Genomic DNA, 17876 nt, shown 5'->3' on the forward strand with positions numbered 1-17876 from the left:
AGGCTGGCTGTCCATGTCTGCATACCCTCTATTCAAGACTCTGGAAGGGAAAAGCAAAACTAAATCAGATATATGTACTGACTAGCTTCAAGGGGCTCAGTTTTATAGGAGATGGGGAAAGAGGAAGGGAGAAATTAGAAATTTGAGGTAGAAAATCATTAATTTGTAAGTGCATATTTTCAAGTGAAGTCCTTGGTCTCTCAAAAGTTCCTTAATTTTGGGACTATCAAGTAAAGCACCTTTTATGTTAAGAATTTTACAAGTAAATGGATCAATTGTAGCTCTATGTCATATCATGAAACTATTCTATAGATTAATAGAGAGGAAAACTGTCATAAGCAATTACTTTTTTTATTCATGTGAAGTATAATTACAGAATTTAATTGGGGTAGAGGAAGTTATTGCTAAGAAAAAGGTAGAAATTTGAGAATTAAAGATTTTTCTTGTGTGTGTCTGTGTGCCTGGTTTTTAAATTTGTAGCACAAGCTCGACTATCAGAACTGCATGATGAAATAGAAAAGGCAGAACAACAAATTTTAAGAGCCACTGAAGAATTTAAACAACTGGAAGAAGCTGTACAACTTAAAAAAGTAGGTAAAAGTAAAGCTGTATTGCTAAGAGGAAATGCCAAGAATGAAATGTGCTTCCCTCTTCATGACTGTATACAGACTGTCTTCAGTCTTTAAATCAGTGCTGCCTATTTAATCGTGGAATAATTAATTTCAGATTCAGACATGGTTCTAGCATTTTCCAATTTCATTTCCTACCATTCAGGATGACATCCTATTAGCATTTTATAGAGTGTACAGGTATACATTACTTTTATGTAAAAAAGATACATTCCATCTACTCTATTATGAAAGTGTCTAATTTATCAAGGGAAACTGCTTAATATCTTTCTTAATTAAACAGTCCCCACCACTAAGATCCTGGGACCTAGATTAAGATCCAGAAGACATCTCTGTAATAACATTATTAAACACAGGCAGCAAAAATATAAATGATATAAAATGCAGTTTATAAAAAGATGATGTCATGAAGAAGTAAACAGCTCAAAACCTGTGACTTAGTTGAATAGGAAGAAAGTCAAAAAAGGAAGTATTTTGACATTTTAGTTTTTAAGTATGTAAAAGGTTTTAATTAGTTGCAACTTCTAAAAATCAGTATTTCAAAATTATGATGGTAACTGTATTCACACCATAGTAAGTAGAAAAGAACATGAAGTCCAAGTTATATATTCTTTTAAAAAGATACCCTGTGTTACTTTCAGATTGTTTAGTAACCAGAAATTGATTTGGGTTTGTGTGGCAGTTGCTAACTGGGCTGGGCCCTGAGTAATGAACAGCTGTGTTCCTCCCACAGGGACAGGAAGTAGGCAATAGACAGTGAAAATAAGTTTAGAAGAAATGTGTAGATAAACAGCATAGGTTGTAGGGAGGGTAAAAAGGAAAATTAGGAGAAACAATACAAAGAATGTAGATTGTGGCAGCCCACAGAGGCCTCACCGAGGAAGGCGACACTTAGGCTGAGAAAGGGTGACAGGGAGCCAGTGAGGTCTTCCAGGCAGAGGCGACAGAGCGTGCGAAAGGCTTCAGACTGAAGAGTCCTCTGCAGGGTGAGGGAGAGTGTAGTGGAAGACGGGGTCAGAGCTCACGCCAGGCATCACAGACCATTTTAAGGGGTATGCATTTTACCCTGAATGTACTAGGAAGCCTTTGAAGGCCTTCAGGTGCTAGAGTGGCTGGTCTCATTTGTGTTTTTATAAGGTCACTCTCCTACTTGACGAGAGTGCAGTGGGTTGAGAGAGATGGAAGGAATGGGGGTGTACACATTGGTCCGGAGGCTGTTGTCTAGCACAGGCAAGATATGATAACGGCTTGGACTACAAAAGTGATGGTAGTTGTGGAGAGAAAGGAGACTAGGTAAAAATCTGGCAGGAGAAATGACGGGAGTTAAGGAGGATTGAAAATGGGAGATGAGGTGGACAGAGCTGTCAAGAATAGTTTATAAGAATTTATAATTTATAGGAATAATTAAATAATGTTTTAAAACAGCACTGGCCAAAGCTTTGTATAGATAAATTGATAGAAGTAAATAATGTACAAAATATTTAAATAACTAGATCCTTATAAAATGTACTTAGGAAAAAAAATAGCTATTTTAAGTGAGTTATTTAAATATTTTAAAAATATTTATATTTTTAAATATAATAAAGCCTTATAATAAAGGCTTTTAATTACACTGTCAGTTAGATATTCTAATACAAGGGTAAGTGCTGTATAAAGTCAACTACCATTAAGGCTATGGTTATTATTACTAATAATTTATGTTATTTGTAGTAGAATGACAAATTTCATTACTACCTGCATTTATTTTTTCATAAGCTCTTATAAAATAAACATTTTTACATGTAATAAAGGTAAGTACAAGATATGAATGGATTGCCTAGATAACTCTTACATTTTAGTTTTACTAAAAAAATCTGATAGAGCATGCAATTGTACTTTTTAAAATTGTACTAGTTGTTTTCTATAAATTTGAAAATCACTGTTTCTGTCCTTTGCTAATTGTGTATTGGGGTGTGGGGGGAATTAGATTTCAGAAGCAGAGAAAGACTTTCTTCTCAAGCAGCTGAGTGGCAGGATACAACTTCTGAATAAATTACGCCAGGAAGCTCTTGATCTAGAAATGCAGATGGAAAAGCAAAGAGGAGAAATTGCTGAAAAGCAGGAGGAGATCAAGGACCTCCAAAGAGTTATTGATAGTCTGGATTCCAAAGACCCAAAACATGTAAGTAAATGAAGAGAGCTTTGGCTTGTTCTGTGGGAGTGAGAATATCATTTTTTTCTGTTAATAGATATTATGTCTCATCATTTTTAGCCTCAGAGTTCTTTCTGAAAATCTCTTACTTTGACGCACAGATGTGAGTGACATGTTTATGTGTGTGTGTGTATATAACGTGTGTATATATACATATTGTTTGTTATTTTTATTTAGTCACTAAGTCATATCCAACTCTTGCGCGACCCAGCTGTAACCTGCCAGGCTCCTCTGGGATTTCCTAGGCAAGAATACTGGAATGGGTTGCCATTTTCTTCTCCAGGGAATCTTCCCAATGCGGAGATCGAACCCGATCTCCTGCACTGCAGGCAGATATTTTACCACTGAGCCACTGGGAAGCCCACATGAAAAATTAGAGATTTTAAATAATATATAATATGGCCTATAATATCTTCCCTTATCACATTTATTTACTCAAAAGTCGGCCATCCCACATAAGGCCCCTAAGGACAGGAACTGTATCCCTAGGGGCCAATACTATGTTTAGAATGATTGCATTAAGGAAAATAGGCAAGAAGAGGCCCACAGCTACTACCCAAAGCTCCTTTTCTCCCCTTTTGAGTTCTGTGATCTATGAGTGTGATTAGACCCTGGATTGTCTATTTGCTTTCAACAAACAGCTGTGATAGTCTTGGCGTACAGGGAATCTAATACACACCGGGTGTCTGTACAGTGTTACATATAGAAAGAGGCTAAATGAAACGTAGGAAAGGCATGCAAGTTTTGAAGGCAGTCAAAATCAGTGTGTCAGTGGAGATGAAGCATGCAGGCCAGGTTTTAAGACTCCTGAAGTTTAGTTCTAGGGTTGTAGCTTTAGCCTGAGTACCAGAGGATGTCTCTTTTTAATTCATTTACCCAGAAGGAGCATCTTTTTTCTAGTTTGCACAAAGTTACCATATTGGCTAGTGTTTGGCACCCCATTTTATGCTGCTAAATGTGAACATTTCAGCAAGAGGGAAAGAATCAAGCATGGTATTGTGCATATTTTTCTGCAGATATAGACTAATTTTTATTATCTAATCAGATGAAGTATCTTTCTGAATTGCAAGTAGAATTTAAAAGTTAAAGCTTGAGAGATCAGAAAGCAGTAAGTGAGATATGATGAGAAACATGTGTTAAGTGACAGGGATGTGTCTTGAATTGCACTTGGTTTTAGGCATATACTGTGAGGAACTTTATTTTATTACAGCATCCAAATGAGATTGGTGACTTTTTAACTCGCATAAGATTAAAAAAGGCGGCGGCGGGGGGCTTCCCTAGTTACTCAGTGGTTAAAAAAAAAAGTCTGCTTGCTAATGCAGGCGATGTGGGTTCCATCCCTGGGTCGGGAAGATCCCCTTGAGAAGGAAATGGCAACCCACTCCAGTATTCTTGCCTGGAAAATTCCATGGACAGAGGAGTCTGGCAGGCTACATACAGTCCATGGGGTCACAAAAGAATCAGACTCAACTTAGTGACTGAACAACAACAAATAAGATAAAATTCCCCAGATCTCCCTTTTAGGAAGAGGCAGAGCCCACGCTTATGCTACTAGATGACTTTCTCCTCACAAAGGAGTTACAAAGTTAGAGAGATTAATTACTTTTAAAATTAGCCCAGTGCCAAGCCTAATCAAGTTTTAAACAAACGTAAGCATTTAACTAGTTTTCAAAAGCAAAAGATACTATGTAAAAATCAAATCCCCTTTTAGTTAGAGAAAACGATTCACAGCTAGAAGCAGAAATATCAGAGGAACACGGAACAAACGTAATATGAGATTTGTATCCCTGTTCACTATCTAGCTATGCTCTATGGAAGCAAAAGGTAACCGAACCCCTAGAGGGAATCAGCCTGTAGTAATCTGTCGCAGAGGTTTTCGTGATTGGCCTGGGGGAGCTTCCTGTGTTGTGATTTAAAGCGTGGAGGGTGGGGCCTGCTTGCAGAGGCTGCTTGCGATTGGACAGGCTGGGTTGCCGCTCAGTCTCCGCCAGGAATGTGGTTTGAAGTGCTGGGAGGTTAGAGGCTCGGAGGCGCTTACAAAAATGTGGCTGTCAGAGAGGGAAGTGCACACGAGTTTCACGGCAACATTAGAAAGCGTTCCGCCCACAGCTCCTCTGTTCTCAACGGCTCAGTTTTAACAGGACACATTCTAAGTTAAGGTATGATCATTTTCTCTCTCTCTCTCTGTACAAAGGACTTAGAAAGGAGGAGGAGTCAGAGATGTAAGTTCCTGTTTTTACAATACCTCTATTGTGAGCTCCACGGTAGTGAAAATCGCTGAATATACTTTTGCTCCCATGTGTTTAATGCAGATCATTGACGTATTGAACTGATTTTTTGTCCTGCATATAGAGATTTTAGTAGAAGTTTTAATGGTGAATTTTCAAGATTTATTGATAAAGATATGAGGGCAGAAGCTTTTAAAAATTCACTCTGAGCCACAAAAATCTTAAATTTACTTAGAATTTAAGCTTTTATCTTTAGTTACCTTTTGAGAAAGATTTCAGATGGGTATTTTGGGAGAGTAGGAGCAGTTTTGAAAATCCCATTGAGTCAAGCTGGCTCTCATCTATTCTTCAGAAAAGAAGAGACTTTCTTTCTTGTCTTTGGAGGCAACAGCATGTAAAATTGAGGACTGTTCTTTTATAGTCAAATTATAGTCTTAGACTTGAGAAGCATGGAGTTTGTTACTCAGATGGATATAGTTCTTTCTCCTGATAACTTTCTCTTGATTTATTTTTGTTCTGTTCCTCTGATCCTGTGGGGACAAACTAGAGCTATGAGAGTGTGAGTGGGAGGACACAGGTTCTCTGGGGAATTACTTTGTCTCCGTATGAACAGTTGCCTAAGGAGACCTGGGCAAGGCATTTGGTGGACCTGAGATCCAGTTCTCATGCGTGAAAGAAAGAGTTAGACTGGATCGTTCTCAGTTTTTTATCCCAGCACACCTGAGAAGTACAGTCCGATCCTTTCAGTTATCAGTAGCTCCCTAAAGCAATGACTGTCAAGGTATATGTGGGTGTGTGAAAGCTCTTTTTCTACCAGGAATATATGTAGTGGTTGGAGGAGAAGGGAGTGCCTCTATAGGGCCCTCCATCTTGAGGATCACTGGCCTAAATGGTCTTTGAGGTTTCTCTCAACTCCCAGTTTATAGAACTTAAAAGCAAAATGTTTCTTTGTATAAAGAATTGAAAATAAAATTGAATTTTAAGGAAGTATTTATTTCATGTCTCTATTTCCCCCCAAATATTATAAAAACATTACTTTGCCAACAAACATCCATCTAGTCAAAGCTGTGGTTTTTCCTGTAGTCATGTATGAGTGTGAGAGTTGGACCATAAAGAATGCCGAGTGCCAAAGAATTGATGCTTTTGAACTATGGAGTTGGAGAAGACTCTTGAGAGTCCCTTCAACTTCAAGGAGATCAAACCAGTCAATCCTAAAGGAAATCAGTCCTGAATATTCATTGGAAGGACTGATGCTGAAGCTGAAGTTCCAATACTTTGACCACCTGGTGCAAAGAGCTGATTCGTTGGAAAAGACCTTGGTGCTGGGAAAGATTAAAGACAGGAGGAGAAAGGGACAACAGAGAACAAGATGGTTGGATGGCATCACTGACTCGATGGACTTGAATTTGAGCAAGCTCCAGGGGTTGGTGATGGACAGGGAGGCCTGATGTGCTGCAGTCCATGGGGTCGCAAAGAAAACTGTTCATGTGAAAACAACGCAGTGTGACACAAAACAGATGCAAATTGTTACATTTTCTTTTCCATTCTTCCTTAGAAGTGTTATTAAGGATTATTATTTTTGTAAATGTTAAAAGAATTTGGATTTTTTTTTTTTTTTCAATTTAGTGCCATATGAAGGCTCAGAAAAGGGGTAAAGAAGAACAGTTTGACATTATGAACAAGCAGTACAAACAACTTGAAAGCCGTTTGGACGAGATACTTTCTAGAATTGCTAAAGAAACTGAAGAGATTAAGGACCTTGAACAACAGCTTACTGAAGGTGAGAGTTCTAAGTGTGATTTGAGGTATATCAGTTTCAGTGTTAGGTCAGGCGTTAACCCAAATATTAGCTGGGTATGCTTCAGCTGTTAGTGCTAGTATTTGATAGGGAAACATTTACAGAGTTCTCAAAAATGTTTAGTAACATTTATTAACAATTTTTATTTTGGTTTTCTTGGGTTGATGTCCTGCTGAGTCAGGTCGCTGTGGCAGGAAGTCCATACGTGATCATGATAAACAGTGGCACGTGATTGTCTTCTTGTAAGGCATGAAATCCCTGTCACTCATGCCTGCTCTCAGGCACTCTGTCTGGTTATAAGGAGAGTGCAGAAAGAATTTTAGAGTCTATTTTAGGCACCGCAGATTTAAATTGTGCCATTGCCACAATAGTGGAAGAGGAAGATACTGGACTGTAGCGATGAGAGCCTTGGCTTGGCGTCAAAAGATCCCAGTCCTTCTTTTGCCTTATCAGCTGTGTGACCTGGGACAAGTTATTTTTGTCGTGATCATTGGTTTTGGAGAGGGTTAAATGCGATAGTGTCCATAAAGTGCCTGGACGTGGTAGGTACCCAGTAGGTTGTTGTTTTTGTTAGGTCTTCAGGTTATAGGGTAATGCTGCTAATCTTGGGTTTGACTTGGTCTTGTTTCGTGTGTCCAGTAGTAAGATCTCAGTTTTGTTGCACATTCTTCATTAAGTTATTTGGAAATTACTACTTTCAACTTTTTACAGCATGAATTAAGCATTTCATAAGCAATGCCAATGACTATCCAATTTTTATTGTATACATGCTTGATACCCCTGTACCGTGGATTATAGGGGGGAAGCAATGATTGTATCTTAAATATGAAAAATAAGATAGTGGGAAATAATTGGAAGCTTAGAATTTCATTCTTAGCTAGTAACAAATAGCTAAGGAGTCTAAATGCAGTGATAATATATCCTGACAGCACTTTCTCGTACACATCGTCGCCTTCCCTTTCTCTGTCTTGCTTAGGCCAGATAGCAGCCAATGAAGCGCTGAAGAAGGACTTGGAAGGCGTCATCAGTGGGCTTCAAGAATACCTGGGGACTGTTAAGGGCCAGGCCGCTCAGGCCCAGAACGAGTGCAGAAGGCTGCAGGGTGAGAAGGAGGTGTTGCTGCAAAGGCTGACCGAGGTGGAGCAGGAAAGGGACCAACTGGAAATAGTTGCCTTAGATGCAGAAAACATGAGGAAGGTATGATTTGTTTCTTCTCGTCTGTTCTCCTTAGCCTCAGAAGTAGATGGTGTCCAAATGAAGTTAGCGACAGTGCAGTTGTAAGTGACAGAAGTGGTAGTGGCTGTTCAGTGTTTTGGGTTTTTTCCCCCTTTGTGATATGCTTGGAATGATTTTTTTTTTCCTTTACTAAGAAAAGGAAGATTATTTTAGCAGAATTTCTATCCCTGAAAAGTACTGTGCTCAAATAACTTGAAAGAATAAGAAAGTGTAGCTATTATAATTACTGTATTAGATGTTCATATTTTATTATTTGTGCAGCAAAATTAAATACAGCATAATTTTTCTTATTCTTCTTGTTATTATTTCGTAATGTTAATGTTATATTACGGATAACAAGATGGGCACAGCATTGTAAATTAAACCCTTCCATGCTTGATGTGTTGACATTCATTCAGAGATTTCACTTGCTTTGTTTTAGTTGTTTGGCAAACTTTATATTGCAAGAGAATCCAGGTTCTCAAATCTCATCCCCAGTAAGGCTGTCTTTGGAAATTTGAATTAATGTGTTTTAATGTTATGAAATTTGTCAGGCATATAAGAATATCAAAATATTTAGCACCATGTACCAACAACTCAGCTTAAAAAATAAAACATGCAGATATACTTGAAACCCTCTGTGTACCGCCTCCTAGAAGTAGCAGAACCCTGAATGTGGTTATTATTTCCCTCTATATCTCTTCTTTTATTTTATGTGTGTCCATCTATAAAACTACATAGTATTGTTTTGCGTAATTTTGGGAGTTATATAAAAAGCGCATAGTGTATTCTTTGGCCACTTCCTTCCTTCACATTTATGTTTTTGAGAATTGTGCACACTGATACATTTAGCTCTGCTTTTTTTTTTTTTTTTGATGTCTGTAGCATCCCATTGTCTGTGCATACCGCAGAATTTGTTGCTTATTTTGGGGGATATTGATATGGTTTTTAGTCTTTTGCTATTATGATACTGAGAGTGACATTCTTATATATATCTGGAGTATGGGGACTATGAGTCAAAGTATACGTGCCTCCTCAAGTTCACTAGATATTATCAAATTACTGTCCATAGTGATTCTGTGAATTTCTGTTCCCACCAGCAGTGTGAAGGCTACCATTACACCACATCCTTGCCATCACCTTACAGTTATCTAACTTTGATTTTGTAAGCCTTAATTTTGAAATAATTTCAAGCATATAGGAGAGTTGCAAGAATAACTCACTGTATCTTCCATTCAGAGTCACCGATTAATACTTTGCCACATTTGCTTTATCTCATTTAATTTTACATGATTTTATGTACATTTTTATATTAATTTTTTTCCTAATCATGTTAGAATTAGTTGTAGACAATCATGCTCTTTAGCTTTGAAATATTTCAGCATGTCTTTCCTAAGGACAAGGACATTTTCTAATGTAAGCACAGAATAAGGATCAAATTCAGGAAATATAATATTTTGTCAGACTTAGTGTTTGCCAATCTGCTAGGTTTGAAATGATCTTCGTATTTTTTTACATTTACAGGAAAGTTGAAAGAATAGTTCATTGAGCTTCTGTGTGCTCTCCTAAATTAAACAAATAGTTTACCATATATATATATATATGTTTTGCTGGGTCATTTGGAAGTTGAAGGTGTTAAGACATTATCCCTTTAGTCCACATCTCTGTAAAATGAGGCTATTTTCCTCCATCGCTGTGATACCATTATTACACCTAGAAAATCAACAGCAGTTCCTTAATATTGTCTAATATCTGAGTCACATTCACATTTTCCCAATTATACTAAGGGTGTGTTTTATAGCTTGTGTGTGTTTGTGTAGAATCCAGCTAGTAGTTCTGTATGGTATCCCACCTTATAGATTTGTCTGATTGTTTCCTCATGGTTGGTTTAACTTCTTCCTCTATGCTCTGTGCAAAATAATGTTTTAACTACATTTCCCCCTAATTACTGAAGAAGTTAAGTTCTTTTCATCTGTTTATTTACCGTTCAGTTTTTGTCTTCAGTGAATTCCCTCTTCATATTCTTTGCCCAACTTTTTCTGTTGGATTGTCTGTCTTTTTCTTAATGATTTGTAGAAACTCTTTATATATTCTGGATATTCTGGATATGAATTCTACATATGAATATATGTAGAATCTGCATCCTGGACAAGCAACCCAGATGATTCAAATGCTAGGTGGTCTTTGTATCACCCACTGAGAAACTCTTCTATAAAAGTTCTCATCACAAGATTCTCCTTTGTAATCCAGAGTTCAGTTCAGTTCAGTCGCTCAGTCATGTCCGACTCTTTGCGACCCCATGAATCACAGCATGCCAGGCCTCCCTATCCATCACCAAATCCCGGAGTTCACTCAAACTCATGTCCATAGAGTCAGTGATGCCATCCAGCCATCTCATTCTCTGTCGTCCCCTTCTTCTCCCGCCCCCAGTCTTTCCCAGCATCAGAGTCTTTTCCAGTGAGTCAACTCGTCGCATGAGGTGGTCAAAGTATTGGCGTTTCAGCTTTAGCATCAGTCCTTCCAATGAACACCCAGGATCGATCTCCTTTAGAATGGACTGGTTGGATCTCCTTGCAGTCCAAGGGACTCTCAAGAGTCTTCTCCAACACCACAGTTCAAAAGCATCAATTCTTCGGCGATCAGCTTTCTTCACAGTCCAACTCTCACATCCATACATGACCACGGGAAAAACCATCGCCTTGACTAGACGGACCTTGGTTGGCAAAGTAATGTCTCTGCTTTTTAATATGCTATCTAGGTTGGTCATAACTTTCCTTCCAAGGAGTAAGCGTCTTTTAATTTCATGGCTGCAATCACCATCTGCAGTGATTTTGGAGCCCAGAAAAATAAAGTCTGACACTGTTTCCACTGTTTTCCCATCTATTTCCCATGAAGTGATGGGACCAGATGCCATGATCTTCGTTTTCTGAATGTTGATCTTCAAGCCAACCTTTTCACTCTCCTCTTTCACTTTCATCAAGAGGCTTTTGAGTTCCTCTTCACTTTCTGCCATAAGGGTAGTGTCATCTGCATATCTGAGGTTATTGATATTTCTCCTGGCAATCTTGATTCCAGCTTGTGCTTCTTCCAGCCCAGCGTTCCTCATGAGGTACACTGCATATAAGTTAAATAAGCAAGGTGATAATATACAGCCTTGACGTACTTCTTTTCCTATTTGGAACCAGTCTGTTGTTCCATGTCCAGTTCTGACTGTTGCTTCCTGACCTGCATACAGATTTCTCAAGAGGCAGGTCAGGTGGTCTGGTATTTCCATCTCTTTCAGAATTTTCCACAGTTTATTGTGATCCACACAGTCTAAGGCTTTGGCATAGTCAATGAAGCAGAAATAGATGTTTTTCTGGAACTCTCTTGCTTTCTCCATGATCCAGCGGATGTTGGAAATTTGATCTCTGGTGCTTCTGCCTTTTCTAAACCTGCTTGATTGGTCTACTTCTTCAAGATCCCAAATAAGTGAATATAATGTTTAATCATTTTAAAAAATGGACTAAAGTGGATCAGAACTGTGGCATACTAATCAATATGTACTTACATTCTTGTCAACATTCTTTTCAGTTTCTCTGTCATCCTTAATATTAGAGAGTGCTGGTCCCATTTTGTTCTTCTGGTCAGTGAACATATTATGGTTTAATAGAAAGTGTGGGCTTTGGAGTCAGAAATCTCAGTTCATGTTCTGACTCATCGTTTTTTTAGCTGCACAGCCCCGTGCTGTTTACTTCTATATTCATTCTCCATTTCCTCATCTATAAATCGGGGATAACACCTTGCCTTCCATAGTTACTCTGAGGGTATAGTGAAATAATGAGTGTGAAAACATTTATTCCAATGTCTGAAGGAAAATAGGCCTTAAATTTGATTCTCTTTTTTTTTTCTTCTTATGAATACATAAGACTTGTTTAAAGGATCACACATCTGGTTACTCTGAAAAACACATTGTAGCTTGCTGATTTTTCTGATAACAGGGGTTTGTTTTCCAACCTAGATTCACACAGCCTGCAACCTCATCGTGTTGCCAGTGAGTGCTCTCTGTGCCTGGGCAGCAGTGGCTGGCCAGCATTTGGTTTAAGTGCTCAGGTTACTTATAATGACTTACAGATGCTCAAGCAGCACAATGAGGGTTCTGGACTTAAATATACACTGAATCCTTGCAGGAGCTTGCAGAGCTAGAAAGCGCCCTGCAAGAGCAACATGAGGTGAATGCATCCCTGCAGCAGACCCATGGAGATCTCAGTGCCTATGAGGCTGAGTTAGAGGCTCAGCTAAGAATGAGGGATGCCGAAGCCAGCCAGCTCAAAGAAGAGCTGGGAAAACTGACAAGGCTCAGCCAGGTGAGTAAGAGCATGAAGCCGTCTCGAAACCAGGTAGCCTGGGCCTCAACCTGACAGCTTCCTTTCATTTACTCTAATATTAAACACTTTTTAAGCCTATGTGGAATGATGGGCTTCCCCGGTGGCTCAGTGGTAAAGTATCCACCCACAATGTAGGAGATGTAGGTTCGATCAATCCCTGGGTTGAGACGATCCCCTGGAGATGGAAGTGGCAACCCACTCCAGTATTCTTGCCTGAGAAATCCTATAGACAGAGGACCCTGGCAGGCTACAGTCCATGGGATTGCAGAAGAGTCAAACACAACTTAGCAACTAAACAACAGCAGTGTGAAGTGCTGGGAAGAGCACATGTTTGGGGTCAGATGGCCTGAGCTCAAGTGTGACCCTGTGTGAACGTGGGCGTGCCGCTGCATGGCTCTGAGCCTCTGACAAGGACTCACCTCTTCTGTCATGTGAGTTATGGTGAGGAAAGTGAGACAGTGGGCAGGAAGCATTAACAGTTGGCAATCACTAAATTCTTGTTTTTCTTTCTCAAACCAGCTTCAAGAGACCTCTTTCAAGTTGAAATTAAATTTTACTTTGCTACTTTCTGTTTTGGTTGCGTGAAACATCCACTAGTTTAAATTATACCGTGAAAATTAGATAAAGTTTTTTATTCATCCAATAAATACTGATTGGACATTAAAGACCAGATGCTGTGGATGCAGCAGAGAGAGGCACAGACGTGGTTACTGTCCTTGTGAAGCCGACGGTCCGGCTGGTGAAACAGGTGTTAGACGGAGAAGGGGGCAGGGCCCTGTGCTAGGGGAGCAGCGGTCAGGGAAAACTGCCCGTGGTAATGATGCTTCGGCCGAGACTTGAAAGATGACTGGGGTCTGGCTCTGCAGAGGGAGCAGGGGCGAGATGAGCACAGGCAAGGAGAGAGAGCGTGATGCATTTGAAACGCTGAAGTCCGCCTCCAGTGCGCCAGGGCTGAGGGGAGCAGCGGGGAGTGAGAGAGAAGTAAGGGCAGGGAGGCAGACAGCGACCAGTTATAGTATATTCTTGACCTCATTAAAGTACAACTGTGTTTAGGGTTAGACACATGGGTTGCATTTTCCACCAGGAAGCCCACGCAGACCTCCCACTGTATCTGCTGAAAATCTGGGTTCAGGACTCTGATTGTCCTTTAACTTGTGCTCAAAGCATTCTGTCCTGTGTGTGAAATCATGTTTAGATTGTCTGTCTCTCCTGCTGGACTCAGGGCACAGTGAATGCCCAGATTGTCGGCGCCTCTTCCAGTACCTGCACCTGAGGAGGGTTAGTAGCTTCCCACTGGCTGAAAGTTAAGTAAGGTGAGATAGTTTGAAACAGGCGCAGGAAAAGGTGCTCAGCGTTGCTAGTTATTAGAGAAATACAGATCAAAACTACAGTGAGGTGCCACCTCACAGCGGTCAGAATGCACATCCTTTACAGAGAGTAAATGCTGGAGAGGGTGTGGAGAAAAGCAAACCCTCCTACACTGTTGCGGGGAGTGTGAGTTGGTACAGCCACTAAAGAGAACAGTATGGAGGTTTCTTAAAAAACTATAAACAGTTACTGCATGATCCAGCAGTCCCACTCCTGGATCTGGATCTGGAAAAGAGGAAAACTATTTGAAAAGATACATGCATGCTAGTGTTCATAGCGGCACTATTTATTGATACAATAACCAAGACTCTGGGAGCGACTTGAATGTCTATAAATAGATGAATGGATAAAGAAGATGCAGTGTGTGTGTGTGCCTGTGTGTGTAATATTACTTAGCCGTAAAAGGGAATAAAATCCCATTTGCAGTAAAGTGGAGAGGCCGAGAGATTATCATACAAGTGAAGTAAATCAGAGAAAGACAATTAGCATATATCACTTCCATGTAGAATCTAAAAAAAATGACACAAATGAACTTATTTACAAAATAGAAATAGACTCGTAAAAAACAAATTTATGGTTACCAAAGGGAAAAGGGAAGAGGAGAGATAAATTGGGTGTTTGGTATTAACATATACTTGCTACTGTATTTAAAATAGGTCAACAGGGACCCACCCTGTAGCACAGGGAGCTGCATGCAGTATCTTATAATAGCCTATAATGGACAAAAATCTGAAAAAGAATAGGTGTATATTTGTACGCTGAAACATTATAAATCAGTTATATGTCAGTTAAAAATAAGGTTGTTAATTTAAAAATGAAGTAGTTTGAATACCAGGAATTCATGTAAAATCGCTTTCATTTGACTAGAAAAGGAAATAAAAATAGGTTGGCTTACTATAGTAACTGTGTTACTTTCCATTTGCTTCCTTATTAATACTAAGTGACCATTTGCCAGTTGACAGTGTTATACTTCTTAAGAGCACCGAGTTTTATAAAACCATAGTTGACCTGCTCAGAGTGTGGAAAAGAGGAGACTGGGGAAAAAACAATTAAAATAGCAGTAAATATTAATATGCTTTGTAGCTAATAGTGAATACAATTTCTGGATGGCATCTCCTTTGAAATAAAATTTAAGTGTTTAAGCCAGCGCTTACTAGCTTAAAAATCTGTTGTACTTCCCTTGTCCTTTTTTAATTTTTCTTATAAGTCTTGACAAAAATAGGCCCGTTCCCAAATCCACGTGGCATTGGAAAGGACGTTCCCTTCCTTGGCATCAAGACTACCAGTACTGGTCTTACAGCCGCACACTGAGAGCACGGACGCGACAGGCCATCTCTCGGCTTTACAGATCTCTGATTGGCACCTTTTAGTTATTGAAGTCACTCGTGACACTTGTTAAGTGCAGATTCCTGGGCCTTGTCCTAGAAACTCTGGCCCATCAAGTCTGAGACGGAGGCCAGGCCTCTGCATGTTTAACAAGCGTGCCAAGTGATTTTCGTGCAGGTGGTTGAGGACCACAGTGTAAGAAATGTTGTCTAAGGGAAGGGAGAGCAGTCATTGTTGGCTCCCTCACAGAGCCTTTCAAGGTTGGTATCTGGGCTCCCTCCAGAGATTCTGATGCTTACCCTTCCTTCTATATTAATAGTTGAAGGAGGCCTGTGAAAAACCTACCTTGAGCCTTTTAATTTGGAGGTACAAACATAAACCTCTGAATCATTGTAAAACCAAAACTCTCAGGGGGTGGCATGTGTGTGTAAGTTTATGCACGCGCACTAAGTCCCTTCAGTTTATTCATGCCTAATTTGATCATAAATTATTGCTGTTTTACTTTTTTGTATCATTGCTTCCTATGGGAATAGCTAGAACAGTCAACTCTACAAACAGAACTTGAGAAAGAAAAACAAGCCCTCAAGAATGCCCTGGGAAAAGCCCAGCTCTCGGAAGAAAAAGAACAAGAAAACAGTGAGCTCCGCACCCAACTTAAACAGCTGCAGGTAGGGACTTGTTGGCTCCAGATACATTCTTACTTGGGACGCCCAAAGATGTTGCCATCTATTAGTCAGACACTCCACAACCTGCTCTTACATGCAGTAAGCTATTTGAAAAAAGGAATTTGAGCTAGGATAGCACCGTAGCTTCTGTCCCTTGTGAGCCCAACGTTTTGAGATTATGACTGTGTATGTCCTTTGTGTTGTTATGGTGGTGCTGAGAGATGGAGTCTGTGCTGGTCATAAGCAGAGAACGCTGTAAACTGATGGATGACAGCTGTACCTTGCATTTCCCCTGATAATACCATTATTATCAGACTGGGCTAAAGGGAGCAGTTGGGCCTCCACTGAAATATTTTTGTAATTATCCAGGAATATAACTAGAATGGGTTGCAGTAGAACTTAATTGTAAAGCTTTCACAGTCCCCTTCTCAGAAGTGATGTCATTAAAAATGCAGTCATTTTACATTTATGAGAGTTTTCTTGGGCAAATTAGTTTTACAGCTATTTTCACAATAATCTGCTCCATAAACTGCAGGAGAAGCAGGTAGACAGGATTTTCCAGGTAATTAAACGTTCCCAAAGAGGACAGATGTCTGAAAAAATGAGTACTTGGATCATCACACAGGTTTCCAGGTCTGTGAGGTCGGAGGCCTCACAGCTGAGGTGTCAGCTGTTCCACTTCACCAGAAACCAAGGGGCAGAGTTGTATTTGTGAGGAGGGCTCCAAAAATTCATGTAGAGGGGTTGTGACAAATAAGACTGTATAAGTAAGCTCACCTGAATTCTCTCTCTTTTCTCCCAATGCACAGAATATTTTTTTCTCAAAGTTTAAGGAAATCTAGTTACCTGGAATCTCGTTTTTACTTCTGTCATTTCAGCTTCTGAAGTGAACATCATAAAAGATTTACATGCTTTCTATTCTTGTGTGAGCTCTGTGTTTGTTAGGTATTCATTGGATTGTTTTTTATTTTTACTATGGAAATTTGCAAATCATTACAAAATCAGAGGAAAAATAGCCTTATGCCCTTTTGTTTACTCAGCTCAAACAGTCGTCAACATTCTGCCATTCTTGTTTCAGTTAGTCCACTTTTTCTTTTTGCTGGGATACTTTAAAGAAAATATCATACCTCTTTATTTCAACCCTAAGTACTTCAGTATATATCTCTCAAAGAAAAGGACTTCAGGAGCCTTCTCTCCAAAGGAGAAACTGAGATCAGGTTTCCAGAATGCTGGTCCATGCCGTGAGATTCTCTTAGTTGGAACTGGGTCCTTTGGTTACATGGCCTTCTAAACTCCTGATACAGAGTTCAAGTTAAACTCACTCTGCATTTATCTTTGTCAGAAATCGTTTAGTTGCCGTGAGCCAAAACCTACTCATGCTAGCTCAAAGAAGGAGACAGGCAGCTTGCTAGTGACCAGAGCTGCTCTGTCAACCTCCCAGGCCTAGGCGGCTCTCACTTTTCCCACTCTGTCTCCCTGGACTTAGCATCAACTCCAGCCCTGAGCCAGTGTAACTTTACAGGACTAACTCTCCTGGAGACTTGATGGACTGGATTTTGGTTCTAATGCTGGAGGGAGTGAGAACTCTTCTTCTAGTCAGTGGATTGACTGTCCTTGGTTCAGATCACCTGTGACCAGGATTAGATAGTAGTGTAAATATGGGTGCCTCAGGGCAAAGGGCAGGGACAGTTCACAGATAAGTAACAGTAGACAGACCTGTTCATGGTAATGCTGAATTCACCATTTGAGTTATCAGTTTTGAAACAAAAAACCCAATATTATACCAGGTTTGAAGAAAATTAATCACTGAAGTAGCATATAAGTATTTGGGGGAACTTAGGATGTAGAACTATTTTTATCAGTTTTTTTTTTTTTTCCTCACTTGAAAGAGACATTGTCTGGATTTAATTCTGGGGTCTAGATTTGTTCACTAGTTAGTGAAAATATGCTCGCATATAACAAATACTCCCACAGAGTGTTGTGCGCTGTTAGAGAAGCGCCAGTATTATGGGAAGGTGGTTTTGTTTTTCTAACTTTGAATTGTGTACATTCTCCAGCATATACCAAGGTAGAATACTAAAGTGAATCT

General features: G+C 39.6%; 1 protein-coding gene across 10 annotated transcripts in view; it reads left to right on the plus strand.

Annotated features, from left to right (window-relative positions):
* CNTRL (centriolin) overlaps positions 1-17876 on the plus strand; it is a 90569-nt gene that overhangs the window by 29486 nt on the left and 43207 nt on the right. For 8 of the 10 annotated variants that reach the window (XR_016037928.1, XM_055427784.2, XM_088838317.1 and 5 more), the window contains 6 exons: positions 481-590; positions 2596-2790; positions 6675-6828; positions 7823-8043; positions 12231-12407; positions 15656-15790. Coding sequence is in view for 9 of the 10 variants with exons in the window: in XM_055427784.2 (XP_055283759.2) it covers positions 481-590; positions 2596-2790; positions 6675-6828; positions 7823-8043; positions 12231-12407; positions 15656-15790 (992 nt within the window). In the remaining variant the exon portion in view is untranslated. Of the gene's footprint in view, positions 1-480; positions 591-1666; positions 1682-2595; positions 2791-4823; positions 4980-6674; positions 6829-7822; positions 8044-12230; positions 12408-15655; positions 15791-17876 lie in introns of those variants that run through there. The other 2 variants (XM_088838322.1, XM_088838323.1) reach the window with 2 other exon arrangements.

This window comes from Moschus berezovskii, chromosome 7 (genome assembly GCF_049115385.1).
Source record: "Moschus berezovskii isolate FMDL1 chromosome 7, NW_MosBer_1.0, whole genome shotgun sequence".
NCBI lineage: Eukaryota > Metazoa > Chordata > Mammalia > Artiodactyla > Moschidae > Moschus > Moschus berezovskii.